This window comes from Vulpes lagopus, chromosome X (assembly GCF_018345385.1).
Source record: "Vulpes lagopus strain Blue_001 chromosome X, ASM1834538v1, whole genome shotgun sequence".
Taxonomy (NCBI): Eukaryota; Metazoa; Chordata; class Mammalia; order Carnivora; family Canidae; genus Vulpes; species Vulpes lagopus.
Genome location: NC_054848.1, coordinates 49,924,153 through 49,951,449, shown reverse-complemented (window position 1 = coordinate 49,951,449; position 27,297 = coordinate 49,924,153). Strand labels below are relative to the sequence as shown.

General features: G+C 36.6%; 1 protein-coding gene and 1 pseudogene across 1 annotated transcript in view; one reads left to right on the top strand and one right to left on the bottom strand.

Moving 5' to 3' along the window:
* ZC3H12B (zinc finger CCCH-type containing 12B) overlaps positions 1 to 21,545 on the bottom strand; it is a 77,339-nt gene extending 55,794 nt beyond the window's left edge. The window contains exon 1 of the mRNA XM_041741578.1: positions 20,938 to 21,545. Coding sequence (XP_041597512.1) covers positions 20,938 to 21,545 — 608 coding nt within the window. The remainder of the gene's footprint in view (positions 1 to 20,937) is intronic.
* On the top strand, positions 6,942 to 10,605 carry LOC121483026 (annotated as a pseudogene).
* Positions 21,546 to 27,297: the final 5,752 nt, after the last annotated feature.

Below are 27,297 nucleotides of genomic sequence, written 5' to 3'. Positions count from 1 at the left end.
TATAGATATTTTCACAATATGTGTTCTTCCTATCCGTGAGCATGGAATAGTTTTCCATTTATTTGTGTCTTCCTCAATTTCTTTCATAAATGTTCTATAGATTTCAAGATACACATCTTTTAAAGGGTTACTTTTATTCCTTGGTATATTATCATTTTTGGTGCAGTGACATATGGGATCAATTCCTCAATTGCTCCTCTGTTGCTTAGTTGTTAGTGTGTAGACATGCAACGTACTTCTGTGTGTTGATTTTGTATCCTCCACTTTACTGAATTCTTGAATGAGTTCTAGGATTTTTTTTTTGTTTTTGCTGGAAGCTTTTGGGTTTTCTACATGTCATCTGTGAGGAGTGACATTTTTACTTTTTCCTTGCTGATTTGGATGCCTTGTATTTCTTTTCCATTGTCTGATTGCTGAGAATAGGACTTCCGGTATTATATTGAATAACAGTGGTGAGAGCGGACATCACTGTCATATTTATTACCTTAGAGGAAAAAACTCTTTCCCTGTTGAGGTATGATATTACCTGTGGATCACTCATGTGTGAGTTTTATGATGTTGAACTATGTTCCCTATACCCCTACATTGTGGAGGGTTTTTACCATGAAAGGATGCTCTATTTTGTCAGATGCTTTTGCTGCATTTATCGAGAGCATCATATGGTTCTTATCCTTTTTTTTTTTAAATGTGATGCATCATACTATTCACTTATGGATGTTGAACCACCCCTGTAGCCCAGGAATAAAACCTTTTTGGTTGTGGTGAATAATCCTTTGAAGGGACTGTTGGATCTTATTGGCTAGTATCATGGTAAGACATTTTGCATCCATGTTCATCAGGAATATTGGCCTGTAATTCTCCTTTTTGGTGGGGTCATTGTTTGGTTTTGAGATCAAGGTAATGCTGCCTTCATAGAATGAATTTGAAAGTTTTCCTTCCATACTAATTTTTTGGAACAGTTTCAGAAGAGTTGGTATTAATTCTTCCTTAAATATTTGGTAGAATGGAAAGCCATCAGGCCCTGAGAAGCAATCAGACCCAGAAGTTTTGCTTGTTGGGAGATTTTTTATTGCTGCTTTAATTTCCTTGTTGTTGATGGGTCTGTTCAGGTTTTCTACTTCTTTCCATTGGAGTTTTGGCACTTTATATGTTTCTAGGAATGCATCCGTTTCTCCCAGATTGCCTAATTTTTTTGGCCCATAGTTGCTTATACTATATTCTTAAAATTGTTTATATTTCCTTGGTGTTGGTGGTGTAAAGTTCATCTGGTCCAGTGTGTGTCATTCAAAGCCCTCAAAAGGAAATAAAACAATACTCTAGCAAGAAGTGGGCAGAATATATGAATATACATTTCTCCAAAGAAGACAAACAAATGCCCAGCAACACATGAAAAGATGATCAACATCATTTGGGATCAGGGAAATACAATTCAAACCCATGAGGAGTTACCAACTCACACTAGTCAGAATGGCTAAGATCAACACCTCAGGAAACAACAGATGCTGGTGAAGAGAAATGGGACCTTCTGTTGGTGGGAAGGCAGCTGGTGCAGCCATTCTGGAAATAAAAATAATTTTTTTTAAATAAGAAAAGACTGCCTTTTTCCCATTGTATAGTCTCTCCTCATTTTTCATGGACTATATAAGTGTCAGGTTATTTCTGGACTCTCTAGTCTGTTCATGGATCTATGTGTCTCCTTTTGTGCCAATACTGTACTGTTTAGATTACTGCAGCTTTGTAGTTTATCTTCTTTTTAATTTTTTACTTAAATTTAATTTAGTTAACATATAGTGTATTATTAGTTTCAGGGGTAGAATTTAGTCATTTATCAGTAGCATGTAACACCCAGTGTTAATTACATAATGTGCTATCCTTAATTCTCATTATCCTATAATTCCCCAACCCATGTCTCCTCCAGAAACCCTCTGTTTTCTATAGTTAAGAGTCTCTTATGGTTTGCCTGTTTTTACCTTACTTTATTTTTCCTTCCTTTCCCATATGCTCATTTGTTTTCTTTTTTAAATTCCACATGTGAATGAAATCATATATTTGTCTTTCTCTGACTGACTTATTTGACTTAGCATAATATCCTCTAGTTTCATCCATGTTATTGCAAATGGTAAGATTTCACTTTTTGACGACTGAGTAATATTCCATTATATATATATATATATATATATATATATATATATATATATATTCTTTATCCATTCATCTGTTGATGGATATTTGGGCTCTTTCCATAGTTTGGTTATTGTGGACATTTCTGCTATAAACTTTGTGGTGTAGGTACCCTTTTGGATCACTAAGTTTTTATCCTTTGGTTAAATAACTAGTAATTTAATTGCTGGGTCATAGGGTAGCTCTATTTTTAACTTTTTGAGGAAACTCCATACTGTTTTCCAGAGTGGCTGTACCAGTTTGCATTCCCACTAAGAGTGTAGGAGGGTTCCCCTTTCTCTACATCCTTGCCAATATTTGTTTTGCTTGATACTGAATGATGTTGAACATTTGTTCACATGTCTGTTGGCCATTTGTATGTCTTCTTTGGAGAAATGTCTGTTCATGTGTTCTGCCCATTTCTTGACTAGATTATTTGGTTTTTAGGTGTTGAGTTTGGTGAGTTTTTATAGATCTTAGATACTAGCTATTTATCTGGTAAGACAATTTTAAATATTTTCTTCCATTTTTTGAATTGTGTTTTGGTTTTGTCAACTGTTTCATTTTCTTTGCAAATGCTTTTTTTATCATGATGAAGTCCTAATAGTTCATTTTTTATTTTGTTTCCCTTGCCTTTGGATACATGTCTTATAAGAAGTTGCTATGGCTGAGGTCAAAGAGGTTGCTACCTGTATTCTCCTCTAGGATTTCGACGGATTCCTGTCTCACATTTAGGTCTTTTCATCTATTTTGAGTTTATTTTTGTGTATGTTGTAAGAAAGTGGTCTATTTTCATACTTTACATGTGGATGTCCAATTTTCCCAAAGACTTTTGTTGAAGACACTAAGACAGTCTTTTCAATAAATGGTGCTGGGGAAAATGGGGAGATATATGTAAAAGAACTAAATTGAATCAGCTTCTAACACAATGCACAAAAATAAAAGAATGGATTAAAGACCTAAATTTGAAAACTAAAACCAACAAAGCTTAGAAGAGAACACAGGTAATAGTTTCTCTGACATCAGGAGTAGCAATATTTTTCTAGGTGTGTCTCTTCAGGCAAGGGAAATGAAAGCAAAAATAAAGTATTTGGACTATATCAAAATGAAAAGTTTCTGCACATCATGGAAGCCATCAAAAATATGAGAACATGCTGAATGGCTGAAGATATTTATAAATAGGAGAAGTTAAGGTGTTAATATCCAAACTAAATAAAGAACTTATACAGATGGTAGCAAATAAAAATCTGATTTTAAAAAATAAACAAAAGCCATGATGTGGAAGCAACCCAAATGTCCATCAGTATATGGGATAAGGAAGATAGATATAGATAGGTATAGATATAGGTATAGTTAGATAAGGAACATAAATATAGATAGGTATAGATATAGTGGATGAGGAAGATAGATATAGATAGGTATAGATATAGATAGATAATGGATAATATTATGTAGCTATAAAAAAGGATCTGTGGGGATCCCTGGGTGGCGCAGCGGTTTGGCGCCTGCCTTTGGCCCAGGGCGCGATCCTGGAGACCCGGGATCGAATCCCACATCGGGCTCCCGGTGCATGGAGCCTGCTTCTCCCTCTGCCTGTGTCTCTGCCTCTCTCTCTCTCTCTGTGACTATCATAAATAAATAAAGATTAAAAAAAAATAAAAAAAAAAGGATCTGTGACAACATAGATGGACCAAGAGGGTATTAGGGTAACTGAAATAGCTCAAACAGGGAAAGAGAAACACCATGTGATTTCACTCACATGTGGAATCTAAAAACAAATCAAGTGAATAAACAAAGAAAAGAGTCAGACCTATAAATACAGAATACAAGCTATTATTTCTAGATGGGAGAAGGTGTGGTGTTAGGCAACATAGGTGAAGAGGACTAGAAGATATAGGCTCCAGTTTATGGAATGAATAAGTCATGGGAATAAAAGGCACACCATAAGAAACACAGTCCAGAATGTCTGCACCAGTTTATATATTCCCACCAACAGTGCAAGAGAGTTCGCCTTTATCCACATCCTCACCAACACTTGTTTCCTGTGTTATCTCTAGCCATTCTGACAGATGTGAGATCTTATTTTACTTTTGATTTGTATTTCCCTGATGATAAATGATTTTGAGCTTCTTTTCATGTGCTGCTGGACATCTGTATCTCTTTGGAAAAATGTCTATTCATGTATTTAGCCCATTTTTTAATTGGATTATTCTTTTTGGGATGTTGAGTTTTATAAATTCTTTATATATTTTGGATACTAACACTTTATCAAATACGTCATTTGCAAATATCTGCCCATTTCTTAGGTTGCCTTTTAATTTTGTTGATTTTTTTCTCCTTCACTGTGCAGAAGCTTTTTATCTTGATGATGTTTATTTTTTGTATTTATTTCCCTTGCTTCAGGAGACATCTAGAAAGAAGTTACTATGGCTGATGTAAAAGAGGTTACTATCTGTTTTCTCCTCTAGCATTTTTATGATTTCAGGTATCACATTTAGGTCTTTCATCTATTTTGAATTTATATTTGTGTATCGTGTAAAAAAGTGGTCCAGTTTCATTATTTTGCAGGTTGCCATGCAGTTTGCCCAACACCATTTGATCAAGAGACTGTCTTTTCCCACTGGGGATTTTTTTTCTTTTGTCAAAAATTAATTGACCATATAGTTGTGGGTCCTTTCTGGATTTTATATTCTGTTCTATAGATTGATGTGTCTGTTGTTGCACCTGTACCACACTTATTCTATAGCTTATCACTATAGCTTTCCAATCTAATTTGATGTCCAAAATTATGATGTCTCCAGCTTTTCTTTTTCAAGGTTGCTTTGGCTATTTGAAATCTTTTGTGTTTCCATAGAAATTTTAGGATTGTTTGCTCTAGTTTTGTGAAATGTGATACAGGTATTTTGAGAGAGATTGCATTTAAGTGTAGATCGCTTTGTCTGGTATTGACATTTTCATAATATTTGTTTTTCCAAAACATGAGCATGGGATGTCTTTCTATTACTTTGTGCCCTTTTCAATTTCTTTAATCAATGCTTTATAGTTTTCAGAATAAAAGTGTTGAATAAACCAAAGTCATCTTTGGTTTATTCCACCAGAATAAAAACCAAAGTCACCTCTTTGATTAGGTTTGTTCCTAGGTATCTCATGCATTTTGGTGCAATTTTAAGTGTGATTTATTCCTTGAATTCTCTTTCTGGTACTTCATTGCTGGTGCAACAGATTTCTGTATATTGATTTTGTATTCTGTGACTTTACCGAATTCATTTTTCAGTGCTAGCAGTTTTTTGGTGGAATCTTTCAGGTTTTCTAAATAGAGTAGCATGTCACTTGTAAATAGTGAAAGTTTTACTTTTTCCTTGCCAAATTGGATGCCTTTTTATTCTTTTTGTTGCCTGATTGCTGCAGCTAGGTGTTAAACAACAGTAGGGATCCCTGGGTGGCTCAGAAGTTTAGCACCTGCCTTCAGCCCAGGGCGTGGTCCTGGAGTCCCAGGATGGAGTCCCTCATCAAGATCCCTGCATAGAGCCTGCTTCTCCCTCTTCCTGTGTCTCTGTCTCTCTGTCTCTCTGTCTCTCTCTGTCTCTTATGAATGAATAAATAAAATCTTTAAAAAAAAACAGTAGTGTGGGTGCCTGAGTGGCTCAGTTAAGTGTCCAAATCTTGACACTCAGGTCATGATCTGAAGTTTGTGAGATTGAGCCCTGGGTCAGGCTCCGTGCTGTGTGTGGAGCCTGCTTAAGATTTCCTTTCTCCCTCCTCCTCTAACCCTTCTCCCACTCTCAACTCTCTCATATAAATCAATCAATTAGTCCATCAATCTTTTTTTTCTTTTTTTTCAATTTTTTAAAGATTTTTAAAAAATCTTTATTCAAAAAAATAACAGTGGTGAGAGTGGACATCCCTGTCATGTTCCTGATCATAGAGAAAAATCTCTCCATTTTTTTCCCATTCAGGATGACCAGCTACTCTGGAAGACAGTATGGAGGTCCCTTAAAAAGTTAAAAATAGAACTACCCTACAGTCCAACAATTGCACTAGGAGATATTTACTCACAGAATACCAAAATGCTAATTCAAAGGGATACATGCACCCTGATGTTTATAGTATCATTATCTACAATAGCCAAATTGTGGAAACAACCTGTGTGCCCACTGACTCATGAATGGATAAAGATATGGTATATACACACACACATATACAATATTACTCAGCCATAAAAAGGAATGAAATCTTGCCATTTGGAACAATGTGGATGGAGCTAGACAGTGTTATGCTAAGCAAAATATGTCAGAGAAAGACAAATCCCATATTATTTCACTCATATGTGGAACTTAAGAAACAAAGCAAATGAATATGGGGGATAAAGAGAGAGAGACAAACAGACAGACCAACAGAGAGACAGAGAGAGAGAGATGTAATCCAAGAAACATATACTTAACTAAGAGAATAAACTGACATTACCAGAGGGGAGGTGGGTGGGGAATAAATTACATAGATTGGGATTATACAAGGAGTATACTTATAATGAGCACCAGGTGTTGTATGGAAGTGTTAAATAACTACATTTCACACCTGAAACTAATATTACACTGTATAATAACTGGAATTAAAAACAACTTAAAATATTGTCAGTGATATTCTCAATACAGTGTAATACAATGATAACGTATCTGTGGTCAGATAGTAGCTACAGTAGTGGTAAGCATAGCTTAATGTTTAAGGTTGTTGTATTACTATGATGGGTATCTAAAACTAATGTAAAAATAATTCCTAAAAGCATGAAATCTTCCATGACTAAATCAGTAAGAAAGAGAAAATCTGATACCAATTACTAGTAATGAAACTGGATCATTAATCAAAAGCCTCCCAGCAAAGAAAGTCTAGGACCAGATGGCCTCATAGGTGAATTGTACCAAAATTTTAAACAGTTAATACTCATTCTTCTCAAACTATTCCAAAAAATTGAGGAGGAAGGAATGCCTCCAAGCTCAGTCTATGAGTCCAGACCTACCATGGTATGAAAATGAGACAAATTCACTTGAAAAAATTGGAGGTAAATGTCTTTGATGACTGTAGATGCAAAAATATTTAACAAAATTTTTACAAACCAACTCAACAAAACATTACAAAGATCATACATCCTGATTTTCTATGATTTGCTCCACGGATTTGAGGATGGTTCAATATCTGCAAGTCAATCAACTGACACACTGCATTAACAAAGTATAAAAATTATAGGATCATCTCGATAGATGCAGAAAACACATTTGATGAAATTTATCATCCATTTATGATAAAAAAACTCTCAAAAAAGTGGATGTAGAGGAAATGCACCTCAACATAATAAAGACCATATATGAAAAACACAGCTAACATCATGCTCACTGGTGAAAAACTGAGAGGTTTTGTTCTAAGATCAGGAACAAAACAAGGATGTCCACTCTCACCACTTTTACTCAACATAGCTTGGGAGCCGTATATACAGTAATTAGCAAGAAAAAACATAAAAGGCATTTGATTGGTAAGCAAGAAGTAGAACTGTCACTATTTGCAGATGACATGATACTTACTATATGTAGAAAACCCTAAATACTCCACTAAAAAAACAAAAGACTTAACAAAATGAATGCAAAAAAAATTTGCAGGATACAAAATCAATATACAAAATTCTGTTGTGCTCCTATACACTAATAATGAACTACAGAAAGTATGGAAAAAACCTTTATAATTGTATCAAAAAGAATAGGGTGGCTCAGTAGTTTAAGCATCGGCTTTCATCTCAGGTCATGATTCTAGAGCCCTGGGATTGAGCCCCTCATTGGGCTTCCTGCTCAGCAGGAAGTCTGCTTCTCTCTCTGCTCTTCCCTATCCCCATGCTCTCTCTCTCTCTCTCTCTCTCTCTCTCTCTCTCTCTCATATAAGTAAGTAAGTAAATAAATAAATAAATAAATAACATCTTTAAAAAATAACAAAATATGTAGGGATAAACTTAACTGAGATGAAAGGCCTTCACTATGAAAAATGTCAAACATTGACAAAAGAAATTAAAGGTGACATAAATTAACAGAAAGAGTAATGTGTTTATGGATTGAAAAAATGAACATTTTGGGATGCCTGGGTGGCTCAGCAGTTGAGCCCTTGCCTTTGGCACAGGGCGTGATCCTGGGGTCCTGGGATCGAGTCCCACATTGGGCTCCCTGCATACTGCCTGCTTCTCTCTCTGCCTATGTCTCTGCCTCTCTCTTTCTGTGTCTCTCATGAATAAATAAATAAAATCTTTTTAAAAATGAACATTTTTACAATATCCATACTGCCCCAAACAAATTCAATGCAATCCCTAACAAAATACTAACAGTGTTTTTCATGGAACTAGAACAAGTAATTCTCAAATTTGTATGAAAACACAAAGGATCCTGAATAGGTAAAGCAATCTTGAAAAAGAAAAACAATGCTGGAGATATCACAATCCCAGATTTCAAACTATACTACAAAGCAACAGAATCAAATCAAATCAGTATGGTACTGGCACAAAACTAGACACAGATCAATAGAATGTAATAGAATCCCAGAAACAAACCCATGTTGGGGGCGGACTTAAGATGACAGCATACTAGGAGGACCCTAGGATTGCCTTGTCCCTTGAACACAGCTAGATATCTATCAAATCATTCTGAATACCCAAGAAATCAACTTGACAGAGGACTAACAGAACAAACTGTACAACTAGAGGGAGTGAAGAGGTCACACTGAGGAAGGTAGGAAATGCAGAGGCATGGTCTAGAGGAGAAACATCATGGGTGCTTGGGAGGAGAAGGAGCCCTGATCACAGAGAAAAACAAGATAGAGTGGAATGCACAAGGACATGCACAAGGAGAACACTTCCCCAAAACTGTTGGCTGGGAAAATGACAGAGGCTTATTTTTCTAAGTGTTTGTAACCAGCAGAGATCAAGGATTGGAGTTTTAGAAGTCAGGGGACTTGGCCGGAACAGAGACCTAAGGATGCTGACCTACTCCACCCTCAGCATAAACCAATTTCAGTAAACAACACAGCACTAACAGTGGCTGCCTAACTTGGTTACACCAAGTCCTGCCCCCCTGCACTCTGCTGGTACTGCTTTTCTCAGGCAAATGTGCCTAAGTACCAGCACAATGGGTCCCTTCCCCAGAAACCTCTGCATACACCACATCTACTGACTACAGAGACTGGCAAAGTTTCAGTTCTAGTGGAAGTGGCATTAGGTCTCATTTAGCAATCAGACCAGAGTACAACTAGTTAAAACTCACTACTTTGTAGCTAAGGTACAAACACTGCCCACTGCAGGCAAAGAAAGCCTCTACAGACTGCTGACCTGATGAATAAAGCGGCCAAAACACAGCAGCAGGGTGGATGCAGCACACACCAGAGACATTATCTGAAGCACCAGGCCCTGGAAACTATATAACCTCTTCTTCATAAATTCATTACTCTCAGGAGCAGAAAAAAAAAATAACAGGCAATTCTAACACAGAGAAGACAGAGACCTAGACATAATGCAGAAATAGTGGAGGAATTCACACCAAAAGAAAAAACAAGAAAAGGTCACAGCCAGAGATCTAATTGAAACAAATAAGTATTTTTTTTAATAAACAGATAAGTAATATACTTGATGCAGAATTTAAAGCAACAGTCATAAGGATAGTAACCAGGCTAGAGAAAAGCATGGAAAACATCAGAGAGACACTTACTGCAGAGATAGAAGAGCTAAAAAACAGACAGAAATGAAAAATGCAATATCTGATATTTGAGACTGGATGTAATGATCACAAGGAGGGAAGAAACAGAGGAATGAGTTAGTGATATACAAGATAAAGTTATGAAAAATAATGAAGCTGAAAAAATAGAGAAAAAAGAATGACAGAACACAGCTGCGAGAGTACAAGGTGGTAGGGCGCCGTCTGCCCACCCCTAAATGTCGCACTCTGCCCCTGTATCAGATGCGAATCTTTGCACCTAATCATGTTGTCGCCAAGTCCCGCTTCTGGTACTTTGTGTCTCAACTGAAGAAGATGAAGAAGTCTTCTGGAGAAATTGTCTACTGTGGACAGCTGTTCGAGAAATCTCCCTTGCGGGTGAAGAACTTCGGCATCTGGCTGCGCTGATTCACACAGTGGCACCCACAACATGTACCAGGAATACCGGGATCTGACCACCGCAGGTGCTGTCACCCAGTGCTACCAAGACATGGGTGCCCGACACCGTGCCCGGGCCCACTCTATCCAGATCATGAAGGTGGAGGAGATTGCAGCCAGCAAGTGCCGCTGGCCAGTGGTCAAGCAGTTCCACGACTCCGAGATCAAGTTCCCACTGCCCCATCGGGTCTTGCGTCGTCAGCACAAGCCACGCTTCACCACCAAGAGGCCCAACACCTTCTTTTAATGCAGAGCCTGCCGGTGCCCAAGTCTGCTCAAATAAACTCCTTGGGTAAAACAAAGAAACAAAAAAAAGTCCAGCTGCTTCGAGAATCAGATGAGCATCCCAATGTGATTTGTTACTTCTGCAGAGAGAGGGACCGGCAGTTCCAGTACATTGCCATCGAGCTGTGTGCAGCCACCCTGCAGGAGTACGTGGAACAGATGTTTGTTTTTTTTTTTAGACTTGATCTATTCTGCAGTGAATTTTATTGAATTCATAGGGCACATTCCTTCATGAAAAAACAAAACAAAACCCTTAAAGTCATACAGGCATGCTTTGTGAGACAAACCAGTGAGATGAAGCCTGCTCAGACCAGACAGGAACAGTTTACACCACAGCTCACATGAGGGTGTTTTTATTCAATACAAACAAACAGCAACAATGTTAAAAGGATGAGACCATAAATTCATTGAAACTTTCTGGGAGTCCTGGCTAGGCTGACCAACCTATCACTCTTTTCTTACCAGCCAGGTAAACAAGAACTCATCTGCTAATGCCAAAAATTGTAAAGCTCTTAATCCAGTTAGAAATGACTACAACTGAGGATCTTTAGCTAGCTGCTTCCCCAATTCAGAGTTGCCTAGCAGGTTAATTTCAACATATCAAAAGTATCATGTGGCCTGCTGCACCAAGAACAGCTTTAATGTGTTCTGTCCTCAGGCTGCTGGACCTCCCGACTGGTTGTGTCCTTCTGTGCACCTTGGTCCTGAGCATTCTGAGACTTGGTCAGCTGAGGATAAAAGGGACCTACCAGCCAGCTGAGAGGTGTGTTGTTAACAAGATAATCCATCACATCATCTAAAGACTCCTTCATTTTCTGCAGCTGCCCCTTGCGGGACTTAGGGAACTCAGTGACTCCATCAAATATAATAACATTCATACTATAGGAGTCCCAGAAGAATAAGAGAGAGAAAAGAGGGCAGAAGGTTTATTTGAGGAAATAATACCTGAAAAGTTCCCTAATCTTGGGAGGAAATAGACATCCAAATCCAGAAGGCACAGAGAACTCCCATCAAAATCAACAAAAGCAGGCCAATGCCAATACATATTGTAATTTAATTTGCAAAATAGATTTATAAAGAAAAAATCCTAAAAGCAGAAAGACAAAATAAATCCCTAACTTACAGGAAAAAAACCATAATACTAGCTACAGATCTCTCCACAGAAACTTTGCAAGCCAGAAGTGAGTAGCATTAATATTCAATATGCTGAATGGGAAAAATCTGCAGCCAAGAATATTCTGTCCAGCAAAGCAAGTCCTGCATCAGGTTCCCAGTGGGGACCCTGCTTCTCCCTCTGCCTATGTTTCTGCCTCTCTCTGGGTCTCTTATGAATGGATGGATGAATGAATGAATGAATTGTTTCCCAGACAAATAAAAACAAAAGGAGTTTGTGACCATTAAAACAACCCTGCAAGAAATATTAAAAGCGACTCTGTGTGTGCAAAGGAAAGACCAAAAGTGTCAAAGACTAGAAAGGAACAGAGAAAAATTCTAGAAACAATGACTAAATAAGAAAGAAAATGTCACTAAATACATATCTATCAATAATTATTCTGAATGTAAAAAAAAAAAACACACTTCAGTCAAAAGACATAGGGTGTAAGAGTGGATAAAAAAACAAGACCCATCTATAAGCTACCTACATAAGATTCATTTTAGACCCAAAGACACTTGCAAATTGAAAGTGAGGGCTGGAAGAATATTTATCATGCAAGTTGATGACAAAAGAAAGAAAAATAGCCATATCTATATCAAACACACTTGACTCTAAACCAAAGAATGTAATAAAAGATGAAGGGCACTATATAAACAGTAAAAGGGACTATCCAACAAGAAGATCTAAAAATTGTAAATATTTATGCCCCCAACCTGGGAGCACCCAAATATATGAAACAATTAATGACAAACATACAGGAACTCATTAAGAATAATACAGTAATAATAGGGGACTTTTAACACTCCACTGACATCAAAGGATAGGTCATTTAAGCAGAAAATCAACTAGGAAAAAAATGGCTTTGAATAACACAGTAGACCAAATGGACTTAACAGGTATACTCAGAACATTTCATCATAATGTAGCAGAATACATATTCTTTTCAAATGCACACAGAACATTCTCCAGAATAGGTCACATACTGGGTCACAAATCAGACCTCAGCAAGAACAAAAAGATTAGATTCATACCATGGATATTTTCTGACCACAATGCTATGAAACTTAGTTAACTTAACCACAAGAAAAAAATCTGGAAGGATCACAAATACATGCAGGTTAAAGAACACTAAAGAATGAATGAGTCAATCAGGAAGTGAAAGAAGAAAAAAAATACATGCACACAAATTAAAATTAAAACACAGTTGTCCAAAACCTTTGGGATGCAGCAAAAGTAGTCATAAGAGGAGATTCTACTCATCCTCTAGGATATGGTGGGGAGAGGAAGGGGGGGCACACTTGATGGCCAGCTTGGTGGTGGCAGAGCCAGCAAGATTCCTGACAGCCAGCTTAGAAAATCTCAGCCTACATTACAAGTGTTTGCATAAGTAACACAAGGAAAAGCAATGGCAGGAGAAGTTAAGATGGCAGAGGAGTAGGTGGCCCCCAAACTTGCATTGTCCCTCAAATACAGCTAGATAACTATCAAATCATTCTGAATACCCAAGAAATCAATCTGAGGACCAAGAGAACAAGACTACAAGTCTACGAGTAGAAAAGCAACCACCTTCTGGAAGGTAAGAGGTATAGAGAGTTGATTTGAGGGAGATAATAACTACAGATGCTGTGGAGGGGAGGGAGTCCTGCTTATAGAGACTACTACAAGGTATTATAAGCAGTGGAACACAAAATTGGGTTTTAGAAGTCCACTATTGCCAGGGTCGTGCCTGGCCTAAAGGTGCTCCACTGGGTAAGGAGAGTGGAGACTCAGGAACCAACAGCATGGTATGAGTACCCTCTGTGTAGCAAGAAGAACTGGTGTTATCGATAATGCTTCACTGTTCCCAGCCACAGGAGCAGGGATGCCCCCTGAGGGCAGTGAGCCTGGGGGGCCAGATTTTTGGCTTCACTTTACAATAAACCAATGCCCAATGATGCATCCACTTTCCTGGGGTGGATTGGCAAATGGCAAAAGCACAGCAAGGCCCTCTCCCAGAGGATCACTGGGGGTCTGCACCATAAGAGTCCCTAAAATTTGGAGTTTTGAAACCCAGCAATGTGCTTAAGATAAAACACAGCACAGTGCTGCTTGGAAGGTGGATGGTTTGGACAAAGACAAGGGAAAGGCAGGGATATGATGGAAGCCAGGAACACAAGAGGGGAGAGTGGGGGACATAAACTCCAAGTTCCAGGAGGAGTGAATGTGGGGTTAGGCCATCCATAAGCAAGGACAGACCTCAGTGAGGTAAATAGCACCATCACGTGGAAAACGGAGCTGCTTACATCAAGCTTCACAAGCCCACATCCAGTAGGTGCATCTTCAATGGAGAAAGGAGGTCTGAGAATCTGAGAAGCTTACACCAAGCTTCACAAGCCTACATCCAGTAGGTGCATCTTCAATGGAGAAAGGAGGTCTGAGAATCAGTGTAATGGGTCCCCACACCAGAAGACAAGTACAAACCGCTCACCGGCATGAATTCTACTGATCATAGAGCAAACCTTCAGTTCTAAGGGAAATAGCTCCCTTTTCTATTTTTATTTTGTTTAATTTTTAATTTTGTAATTCTTTTTTCTTTTAAAATTATATATATTTATACATTTTTAAATAGATTTTTTATTTTTAGATCTAGTTTCTTGTAACATGCAGACCAAAACACACCTAGGATATAGCTTTTTTTAATAGTCTAGGAAAAAACAACAGAGGAATTCACCCCAAAAGAACAGAAATTGGAAGTAATAGTCAAGGATTTCATAAATACAATCATAATTATGACATCTAAACTGGGCACTTAAAAAATTATAAAGATATTTACTGGGACTGAAAAAAAGCATAGAAAAATCCCTTACTGCAGATATAAAAGAGCTAAAATCTACTCGGACTGAAATTTAAAATGCTATAAACAAGTTGCAACCCAAAATGGATGACATGGCAAGGAGGGATGGATGAAACAGAGGAATGAATCAGTGATAAAAAAGATAAAATTATGGGAAATAATTAAGCTGAAAAGAAGAGGGAAACAAACATAATGGATCATAAGTTAGAATTAGGGAACTCAGTAACTTCATATCATAGGATCCCTGAAGTTGAAGAGAGAGAAAAGGGGGCAGAAGGTTTATCTGAGCAAATTATAGTTAAAAATGTCCATAATCCGGGGAAGAACAGAGACATCTAAATCCAAGAAGCACAGAGAATCCCCACTAAATTAAATCTGGCTAGTGCCAAGGCATATCAGAGTCAAATTCACAAAATACACAGATGAGGATAGACTCCTGAAAGCAGCAAAGGTAAAAAAAAAAAAAGTCCCTAAATTATAAGGGAAGACAGATCATGTTGGCATCAGATCTATCCACAGAAACTTAGCAGGCCAGAAGAGAGTGACAGGATATATTCAACATTCTGAATGGGAAAAATGTGTAGCCAAGAATATTGTATCCAGCAAGTCTTTCATTCAGAATAGAAGGAGAGGTAAAAAGTTTCCCAGACAAAACAAACAAACAAACAAACAAAAAAAACCTAAAGGAGTTCATGACGAGTAAACCTACCTGCAAGAAATATTAAGGGGGACTCTTTAGGGAATAAAAGACCAAAAGCAACAAAGACTAGAAAGGAATAGAGACAATCTACAGAAATGCCAACTTTACAGGTAACACAATGGCACTAAATTTGTATCTTTCAATAATCACTCTGAATGTTAATGGACTAAATGTTCCACACAAAAGACATAGGTTAGCAGAATGGATTAAAAAATTGGATCCATCTATATGCTGCCTAAAAGAGACTCATTTTAGACCTAAAGACACTTGCAGATTGAAAGTAAGGGAATGGAGATCTATCTATCATGCTAATGGATGTCAAAGGAAAACTGAAATAGCCATATTTATCTCAGACAAACTAGATTTTAAAACAGAGTGGAACAAGAGATGAGGAAGGTCATTATATCATAATTAAGGGGTCTATCCATCAGGAAGATCTAACAGTTGTAAATATTTATGCCCCCAACTTGGGAATACCCAAATATATAAATCAATTAATAACAAACATAAAGAAACTCTGATAATAATACAATAATAGTAGAGCATTTAACATTCCACTTACATCAATAGACAGATCATTTAAACAGAAAATCAACAAGGAAATAATGACTTTGAATGACACACTAGACCAGATGGACTTAACAGATATATTCAGAGCATTTCATCCTAAAGCAGCAGAATATACATTGTTTTTGAGTGTACATAGGACATTCTACAGAGAATATCACATACTGGGTCATAAACCAGCTCTCAACAAGTACAAAATGATTAAGAGCATACAATGCATATTTTCAGACCACTCCTGTGAAACTTGAAGTCAACCACAAGAAAATATTTAGAAAGAACACAGATACATGGAGAGTAAAGAACATCCTACTAAAAAATTAATGGGTTTACCAAGAAATTAAAAAAGAAATTATAAACTATATGGATGTTCCAAAATTTTTGGGATACAACAAAGACTGTCATAAGAGGGAAGTATATAGCAACACCAGCCTATCTCATGAACCAAGAAAAGTCTCAAACACACAATATAGATCCAATAGGATCCAACAGTGCATTAAAAAGATTATTCACCATGACCAAGTGTGATTTATCCCCAGATGCAAGGCTGGTTCAACACTTGTAAAGCAATCAACATGATAGATCATATCAACAAGAGAAAAAACAAGAGCCATATGATTCTCTCAATAGATGCAGAGAAAGCTTTTGACAAAATACAGCATCCATTCCTGATCAAAACTCTTCAGAGTGTAGGGATAGAGGGAACATTCCTCAGCATCTTAAAAGCCATCTACGAAAATGAGAATGTAATGTATGGCATAAGGAATATAATATTATATATATAATAGTCAATCATATTTTAATGACTCTGTAGGATGACAGATGGTAGGTAGGCTTATTGTGGTGACCATTTTGTTGTGTATATAAGTAACACATCACTACGTTGTACATATGAAACTAATACAATATAGTATGTCAATTATTATTCAATGAAATGTCTAATTATTATAAGAGATTACTCTTATACTTATTATATAAGAGATTACTCTTATTATACTTATATTATTATACTTATACTTATTATATAAGAGATTACTCTTATATTTATAATGTACAATGTGGAAAATACATAAAATATAAAGAAAAATCCTTGCAGGATATGTTTTACTACCTCTCAGAGACAAACATTGTTAATATTTTGATACATCTTTTTTTAAAATATTTTATTTATTTATTCATGAGAGACACAGAGAGAGAGAGAGGCATTGACATAGGCAGAGGGAGAAGCAGGCTCCATGCAGGGAGCCTGATGTAGGACTCAATCCCGGGACTCCAGGATCATGCCCTGGGCCGAAGGTAGGTGCTAAACCCTGTGCCGCCCAGGGATCCCATATTTTGATACATCTTTATTCTGATATACATTTTTATCATACTGAGAATTATCATGTTAAAAAATGTAAAATGCCTATAGCATTCCATTGAAAATATATTAAAATAATGCCACTAGTGCATTCCATGAATTGTACCAAATGCCTAATAGAAATCAGAATTCAGTTTTGACATTTATGAAGGTAGTAAATGGTAAATGTCTGTTCAGGTCTTTTGCCCACTTTTAATCAAATTATTTATTTTTCTTGGCATTGAATTCTATGATGTTTTTTTTGAAAAAAATTATGAAGTCCTATATAAGGGCCCAGTATTAAAAGTTAAATGGGACTCATCAGTAACTAATCTAGTCAGAAAAGGAAAGAGATACTAACAAGGACACAGCTGGAAATTTTAGAAAATCATGTGGCCCACTATGCACTACTTTAATATGCCCCTAAAAATAAGGTTTAGTCCTGCTTTTATTTTGCTTCATTTAAATTGGGTGAGCAATCTTTAATTTTGCAAAGCAACTCCTACAGGAGAACAAAAGTCCATCTTCCTATCAGTATGACAGTTTGCTACTGGCATAGACTAGATATGTTGAAACCAATTACCTTGGTAATTAATCTCTTCAGTATTCCTTACAAAGCAAAGGAATCATACTACAGTATCTTTTATAACCAGCAATCCTCGAACAGAAGTCCAAAGACAAGGAAGGTCTTATATTACCATGAAGTCAAAGTCCTCAAACAAGTCCTGGGTTCTTATCATCCTTACATTTGAAACAAAACAAAACAAAACAAAACAAAACAAAACAAAACAAAACAAAACAAAAACACTTAAAGAAGTATAGGCCTTGGGAAATTGGGCCAATATAAGGTGTTTTGGATGGTTTAGTTTGGCAGATCCCATAACACTTACCCTCAGAAATTACTCTAGTTTTTGCCTATTAGGAGAAGAGCAGAGTTACCATTGGCCCTTTGAACATAGAGATCACCTTCTGCTTTTCACTGGGCCACTGCCTCATTCTGATTACTTTATTATTGTGCACAAATCATTTAAATTTCTTGTTGCTCTGATTCTAGTTTTCCTAAGTGAAACAGGGGAGATGTCTAACCTTTTTCACCCACCTTGTGACTATGCAGCCATGATTTAAAAGTTTGGAAAAGGAAATCTGTAAATGTATTCTCTGCTACCAGGAAGAATGCTAAATATTCTTTTAAGATTGAATTTATTTATTTGAGAGATAGAGCGAGTGAGAGCATTAGAGCTGGGGGAAGGGCAGAAGGACAAGCTGACTCCCCACTGAGAGGGGAACCCAAGGTGGGACTCAATCCCAGGACCCTGAGATCAAAACCTGAGCCAAAGTCAGACACTGACTGAACCACCCAGGCGTTCCTCAAATATCCTTAATAATAGTCACAGACTATTGCATTATATTGTCAAAGATTCATTGGAGTCAGATTCAGATTTTAATACAAGAATTGTCATTTACCTTGGGCAGTTATTCAACCTCTCTGAGCCTAATTATTCCCTTTTTGTAAGGTTTTTAGTGAGGATTAAATCAGGCATACAAAAGTGCCTGACACTTGTGATGAGCAGTGGGTATTATAGGTAAATGATGAATCACTAAATTCTATACCCGAAACACTGTATGTTAATTAACTGGAATTTAAATAAAAACTTGAAAAAAGAAAAAACATAACAGATATTTATAAATGTTAGTTTCATTTAATTCACTTGAAACCAAAAGACTTAAATTCAAGTTCCCACTTTGCTATTTTACTATACTATATCAAATGACCTCAAGAAAATCATTGAACCTTGATGAACTCTAGTTTTCTTAACTGTAAAATATTGTTGCTGTGAGGATTAAATAACTATATACTAAAGTGTACCTCCAGATAGCCTGCTAAGCAACTCCTGCATAGAGTAATAGTATTCATAAGACTTGTGCTATCCCTACTTCCTCTGTAGGAGCATCCAATAGTGTACTATGTGCTGTGAGGAAAACAAGGGAGGCATAAAATAAGACGCTTGCTTTCAAGGACAATGGGATAATCAAATGAAAAACTTGTTAGTCTAAGGCTTCTTACTTATGTTCTGATTGTGTACAGTCTTATATTCCAACGAGTTCATCAAGCAATGATAGACTCAGTAGGAAACAGATTCCTGATCATTGGGAATTTAAAAAAAAAGATTTATTTCTTTATTTGAGAGAGAGAGAGAGTGGGGGAGGGGCATAAGGGTAGAGAATCTCAACTGACTCCTCACCTGATGTGGGGCTTGATCTCACGACCCTGAGATCATGACCTGAGCCAAAACTAAGAGTCAGATGCTTAACCCTGAGATCATGACCTGAGTCAAAACTAAGAGTCAGATGCTTAACCGACTGAGCCACCCAGAAGCCCCAAACATTGGGAATTTTTTTTAACATTGGGAATTTTAAGCAAAGCTGGATGACAACTCATCTTATAAACAGAAGGAGGTTTTTATTTTGATTAAGTCACTATAGTTTATTTTTGCTTTTGAAAAAAAAAGAAAAAAAGAAATGGAAGTGGGATTCCTGAAGATCTCTGACATGAAATAAAAAACTATATGAAAAAATATGAAATAAAGTATGAAGGCACTCTTGGTTATGTATTACTTTATTATTGCTGCTATAGAAAAATCACCATATATTTAGTATCTTAAAATAATCTTATTTTTAGTTTTTTAGTTTAGGAGGTCAGAGTTCTAAAATCAATTTTCTCCCAAGGCTGTGTTGCTTCTGTAGGCTTCAAGAAAGAATCTGTTTCCTTGCCATTTTCAGTTTCTGGAGGTTGCCCACATTCCTTGGTTCATGGCTTCTTTCTTATATCATCTGACCTCTTGTTTCAGTCATCACATCTACTACTCATTCTTATCCTGCTGCCTCCTTTTCTCTTATAAGGGCCTTGTGTGATTACAGTGAGTCCACCTTGATAAACCAGGATAATATCACCTATCTTAAATCCTTAACTATCAAACCAGCAGAGTCACTTTTATCATTTAAGATATATTCACAGATTCCAGGGATTAGAATGTGGACATCTTTCAGGGGCTATTGTTCAACCTACCATAGGCACTGTAGCTAAGAGATAATCAATGGGATTTAAAAAGTCATGATGGTATTTATGGAGGCAGTACATCCTACAGGTATGAAGATAAGGAGGCAGTCACTCCTATGTTGGGAAATGACATAAGCACAAGAAGTGGGGGTAGAAACCAGCATAATTTATATGAGGCTATTAAAAAGACTGATGCAAATGCAGTAGGTGTGAAAAATACAACCTACTGGGAGGAGAGAAAGGTTAGATCACAAAGCCAGGCAAAAGAATCCAAATTTGGTAGAATGGCAATTGAGAGTTACCACAAGCTCCCAAGTGAGCCCTCACATGATGTTACAAAAGCAGGATTCACAGGATGATTGGTCCAGGCAAGCAAATGTGGGAAGAGGAACCCCATGAAGAACAAAGATTGAATTATTGTGTCTACTGAAGCATCACTGATGTCTAAGCTGATTTTTAGAGTACCTGAAAATAAATTGCCAACAATTTCAAGGGAGAGAGAAAGGGCCAAGGCAGGATCATTTTAGTCTCTCTCCACCTACTAGAGCACAAGCCACAGACAACAAACAAGGGCCTCTCAAAGCACTTTGCGAAGGAAGATGATTTCTATGAGTTTAAGGAAGTTTATTTTTTTCTTTTTTAAAAGAGCAAAAATATACCACACTTACCTCATTGCCACATTACTTCCATCTATGACAACCGGTCTCAAATTTTCACTGTTGTCTATTTCATCTTCAAGAGACAGTTCAGGGCTTGCAATCTCTCTGGAGCTGGGACCCCGAGGTACTAACAGACTCAAGCTGACCTGCCCTTCTGAGTCACCTTTGTTCCCAAGTCTGACAAGCTCTGCCAACACATCATTAATAAGTGATTCTGGGCCCAGCTTGTTCAATACTGATTGAATCTGTGCCTCTGCATAGCCTAGCTTTAGAGCAAACTCCATCTTGGCTTGATATTCCTTTTCCAAGTCAAGCTTCCCATCTTGTAGAATGCTGCTCTGGGAGAAGCTTGGATGATCTAAGCAGGGTGATCTATAGAGCTGACGGTGTGGCTTAGAGGGAATCTCCTTTTTTTTCAACTGAGCATCTCCAGGTTGGTAGCAATTATCATTGTTGCTGCTCTTAAGGCTCATCTGTTCAGGGTCACTTTCAGAGTTCATCCACTCTTCAGAATCAGCATTGCTCTGCTCCATGCTGTCCTGTTTAGACTGTTGTTTCTCTTCCTTGGAGGCACTCTTCTCCATTTTTGGCGTCTCCACTGCAGCTGCGGCCGTCATCCTGTTCAGTGGGCAGTCTGAGGTGTAATTCACTCTTTCTTTTTAGCCTGCGTGGTATCCACATACGGTTACATTCCTTTGTGGTAAAATGTGGTGGTAGTGATGGTGCAAGAGTTTGCCTGTTTGATTTGGTATGTTCAGATGTTACCAGTACCTACAAATAAACAAATACACCACAATCATTTTTAGTAAAATTCTGGAAAAGCATTTCAGAATGCAAAGGTTTCTTTGTAAGAAACTACAGACTGTATGACATTTTATTTTTGTGCTTCAAATGATTGGACTCATCTTCCAATAAAAAAAAGAGAGACCCCAGTTCTTTAATAATTTTAGGCATAAAAATTTCAATTGTGGCAATAATGCTGTTATTCTCCTTCTTTTCACAGAATAAATCACACTATGTTTAACTGCCAATCATAACTTTGAGAAAAACAAAAAAAATGGCATCTCAATGAGAGGAAAGAATATATATAACTTTGAAAGGACTCTCTTTTATCCTTTCTGCTGGGTAAATGTTCCCAAATCTCACACCAGATCCTTCTTGCTAAAGCTGAGTTCCACTCCTGAAGAGCACAACATCTCCAGCACTACTCAATGCAAAATATCAGGGACTCTATCTACAAGGCAAATTAGAAAACCATAAAATTGCTGTAAAATAATTGAAGAAGGTATAAGGTGACAAGTAGATGTGCTCCAGAATTTTTAAAAAAGGGTCTATGTACACTTATGAATTGTATATGCAGCCTCTTTTATTTATTGCAATTGCATTTATTGTATCGTAAAGAGGAGAAAGTTAAGTCAACTTGCACAATAAACCAAAACATTTTTAAAATAATGTTAATTACAATAGAGAATCATGGACAATTTTATTTTTGAACTCCTCCTCTCATCTACCACATCGGTTCCCACAGGTTTCAGTTCTAACTTGGCTAAAGTGTTTTTTTCTTAGCCTGAGCCTTGGTTTCCTGATATACAAAAAGAAAATATTAATATTTACCTCACAGGACAAGGATTATGTAAGATGAATAAGGAAAGTGCTTTAAAAAGTGAACAGAACATATGGTAAGTTCTCAATATATGTAAAGGGCACAACAGATACCATCAAAGGACTGTTGATTTTTAAAGAAGTCTGACAGTGAGGCAAAGTCTGTAGACCTGTGATCACTGACAAACTTTTCAGACAGCAGCAGTGTTCACTAATCTAAAACCAGATTATGTAACCAATGTATTGGGGTTTTCCAGTTACCCTTTAGTAGTATTTATACAAACAAGAAGAGAGTCCACTAATAGCTCTATCTAAAAATAATATGGTTAACTGCATGTGTACATTAGGAATATCACATTTGGAAACATTATATGAACACATAATTGATATCTCAGAACTGATATTTAGGTAGAGTATGACTTCCATAATGATTATGCTACCACTTGTGACTTCAAAAATTTTCCCTTAATGAAATGTGCAGACATCAATTTCACTTTCACTTCTGTATAATCTCTTATTTGAATTTTGAAGTCTATTTCTTTTATAAGTTCCACATTTACTATCTGACTTACATTTTATTCTCTTCAAAATAATTTCTAGTGCACATAGGACATTGAGATTTTCCCCTTGCATTTATTTGAAGCTCAAGGGTCACTTAAAAAGAGCTGTTTATAAGACTAACTGTGTATTTTCTTGGCAAATGAGAGGTACCTGCAGATTCCTAGTTAATGGATAATAGAATACTTTTCTCTATTCTCTTATATTTTGCTGTGTCCAAATTAGCATTGATGTGAGCACCTTTACCATGTTCATGTATAAAATACATTACATGATACATACAGTACATGTTTATATATAATAGTAAATTTAAGGTCAGGAAAAATCCCACGACATAGGAAATCCTTATTGTAATACCTAGTTTTTATTATGAAAGTTTCCTACTCAATAATCTAAAGCAGAAGAGAAATAAATGACTTAGCAAACATAAACTTGGATTTACTTTTCAAAGATTTAAGAAGATTTTAAGAAAAATGTTTGAAGTCTGTCCTAAAACCTGCGTATGTGTGTAGGTGTCATGTGTTTTTTGTGTTTCTTTGTTAAACAATAGAAGCTTCTTGAGGCAAAGAGGGAAGGAATGTTTTTCATTGGAAAGAATAGTCACTGAGTGCCAGACACTGAAATAAGCCCTGGGTCTAGAAAGAGAAACCAGGATTGATCCTGTCTTCAAAGAACTTGCAAACTAATTGGCTCTAGAAAATGCTAAAACAATTCTGTAGAGGGTGGTCATTTATTATTTTCTGAGCTGGGACACTTTTGAGAATAAGAATATTATTAATAATTATCTCAGATCATTAGGCATAAATTAGATATGTCCCAGGCAAACCTGGATGTTTGGTTGTCCTTCAAGTTACTTGAAAATTTCCATTCATATACAAAAGAGGGAATGTTAAATTCTGTCAGTAGAGTGAGAGACACAGGTAGTGGTTAGAGAGATTAGGAAAGAATTCAAGAAGAATATAATATTTGGGGTAATTTTCTGACTAATAAATTAATAAAATTTACTTAGTTCTGACTATGTGCCAGGAAAAACTTTAGGAGCTGGGGATATAAAAACAGACATGGATCCTGATCTCAATGTTCTTATAGTGGTGATGGCAGGGAATGGAGACAGATAATAAAAAAATTACATAATTTATAATTACAAACTGTAACAAGTGATTAAATATTAAAAAACTGTAAGCAGGTATCAATTGAACCTTAAAAGAAAGAGTAACAATTTGCTGAGCAGGGAAGAGTTTTCTAAATTATAAATATATGATTATATGACCCTGTGCCTTAGTCAACACCTCATGCTTAATATTACTGGTAAGAAGTGACAAATGAAAGTATTGAGGATGGAAAAAGGAAAATAGTTACTTTTGCCCAAAAAGGAAGATAAAGGAGAAAAGTTTCAAAGATGGTGTTCTATGGACAGGGATGTCCACTCTCACTGAAAGTCTTAGCCTGAGCAGTCAGACAACAAAAAGAAAAAAAAAGTCATCCAAATTGGCAAGAAAGAAGTCAAACTGTCACTATTTGCAGATGACATGATCCTCTATGTAGAAAACCTGAAAAAAATCTACCAAAAAATTGTTAGAACTAATGCAAATTCAGCAAAGTCACAGGACATAAAATCAACATACAGAAATCTGTTGTGTTTCTATACACCAATAATAAAGCAGCAGAAAAAGAAATCAGGGAATTGATCCCATTTACAACTGTACCAAAAACCATAAGATGCCTAGGAATCAGAGGCAAGAGATCTGTACTCTATAAAATAAGTTGAATAGGATACAAAGAAATGGAAAACCATTCCATACTCATGGACTGGAAGAACAAACATTGCTGAAATATCTATACTACCCAAAGCAATTTACACATTTAATCCAAGCCCTTTCAAAGTTCCACCATCATTTTTCACAGAGCTAGAACAAATAATTCCAGACTTCAAGCTATATTATAAAGCTTTAGTCATCAATACAGCATGATACTGGCACAAAAACAGATACATAGATCAATGGAAAAGAATAAAAAGCTCAAAAATGGACCCACAATTATATGGTCAATTAATCATCAACAAAGCAGGAAAAAATACCCAAAGGAAAAAGATGGTCTCTTCAATAAATGTTGTTGGGAAACTGGACAGCAACACATAGAAGAATGAACCTGGACCACTTTCTTACATCATACAGAAAAATAAATTCAAAGTGGTTGAAAGATCTAAATGTGAGACTTGAAACCATAAAAATCCTAGAGGAGAACACAGGCAAAAATCAACCTCTTTGACCTCAGCCATAGCAACTTCTTTTTTTTTTTTGCCATAGCAACTTCTTACTAGACACACCACCAAAGGCAAGGAAACAAAAGCAAAAAATTAACTATTGGGACCTCATCAAGATAAAAAGCACAATGAAGAAGACAATCAAAAAAAGTAAAAGATAGCCTATAGAATGGGGAAGATATTTGAAAATTACATATCTAATAAAGGGCTAGTATCTAGAATCTATAAAAATTTATCAAACTTAACACCCCAAAACAAAATAATCCAGTTAAGAAATGGGCAGAAGACAAGAATAGACACTTTTCGGGATCCCTGGGTGGCGCAGCGGTTTGGCGCCTGCCTTTGGCCCAGGGCGCGATCCTGGAGACCCGGGATCGAATCCCACGTCGGGCTCCCGGTGCATGGAGCCTGCTTCTCCCTCTGCCTGTGTCTCTGGCTCTGTCTCTCCTTCTCTCTCTCAAGAATAAATAAATAAAATCTTTAAAAAAAAAAAAAAAGAATAGACACTTTTCCACAGAAGACATACAAATGGTCAGCAGACATATGAAAAAATGCTCAATATCACTCATAATCCGGGAAATACAAATCAAAACTACAATGAGATACCACCTCACACCTGTAAGAATGGCTAAAATTAACAACACAAGAAACAAAAAATATTGGTGAAGATGAGGAGAAAGGAGAACCCTCTTGCACTCTTCTTGGGAATGCAACTGGTGCAGCCACTCTGGAAAACAGTACTGAGGTTCCCCAAACAGATAAAAATAAAACTACCCTATGTCCTAGAAGTTGTACTACTATGTATTTCGACAAAAGAAACAAAAATGCAGATTCAAAAGCATACATGCACCACAATGTTTGTAGCAGCATTATCAACAAAAGCCAAACTATGGAGAGAGCCCAAATGTCTATTGACTGATGAATGGATCAAGAAGATTTGGTATATATACACAAAAGGAATATTATTCAGCCATCAAAAAGAATGATACCTTGTCATTTGCAATGACCTGGGTGGTGATAGAGTGTATTATGCTAAGCAAAATAAGTCAGTCAGAGAAAGACAAATACTATAGGACTTCACTCATATATGGAATTTAAGATATAAAACAGATGAACACATGGGAGGGGGGAAAGAGAGATGGAAACATATCATAAGAGACTCTTAAAGATAAGGAAAAAACTGAGACTTGATGGTGGGAGATAGGTGGGGGGTGGGCTAGATAGGTGATGTATATTAAAGAGAGCATTTGTTTTGATGAACACAGGTTGTTGCATGTAAGTGATGAATCACTGAATTCTACTCCAGAAGCCAATAATGCACTGTATGTTAACTGCCTAAAATTTAAATTTAAAAAAAGGGGAATTAGAATTCACATTAGGTAAAGGATTGCCAAAAAACAATTCCTTGCTCCCAAACCTGAAACGAACAAATGTTATTCTTCTGTAAGTTGAGAAAATTGGGAAGTGAATTTTGTGAACCATCATCTGAATTTTTTTTTTGTAAATGTGGAAAGTGGAAAATTTTCCCAGAGAATTATCCAAAGGGTGGATACAGAGGTCCCCATTTAACAAGATGAAGGAGAGGGATGAGAGAGAAGAAAACACTGAGAGTAGTGCTCACCAGAAGCAACAATCAGTTCATAGAGAAAAATTTTTGTCCAACTAACCATGCATTGGTCCCCCTTTATACATAGCAGTTATGTTACAAGATTCCCAATAGATGCCTGAAACCATGGGTAGTGCCAAAACCTACACATACACTTTGTTTTTTCCTTTATATACATTCCTATGATAAAGTTTAATTTGTAAAATAGGTAAAGTAAGAGATTGACAACAGTAACTAATAATAAAATGGAACAATTTATAACAAAAATTTATAACAAAATAAATAAATAATAAATAAAAACCTAAAAAGCAGACCAACATTTGCAGGCAAAAACTGCTGA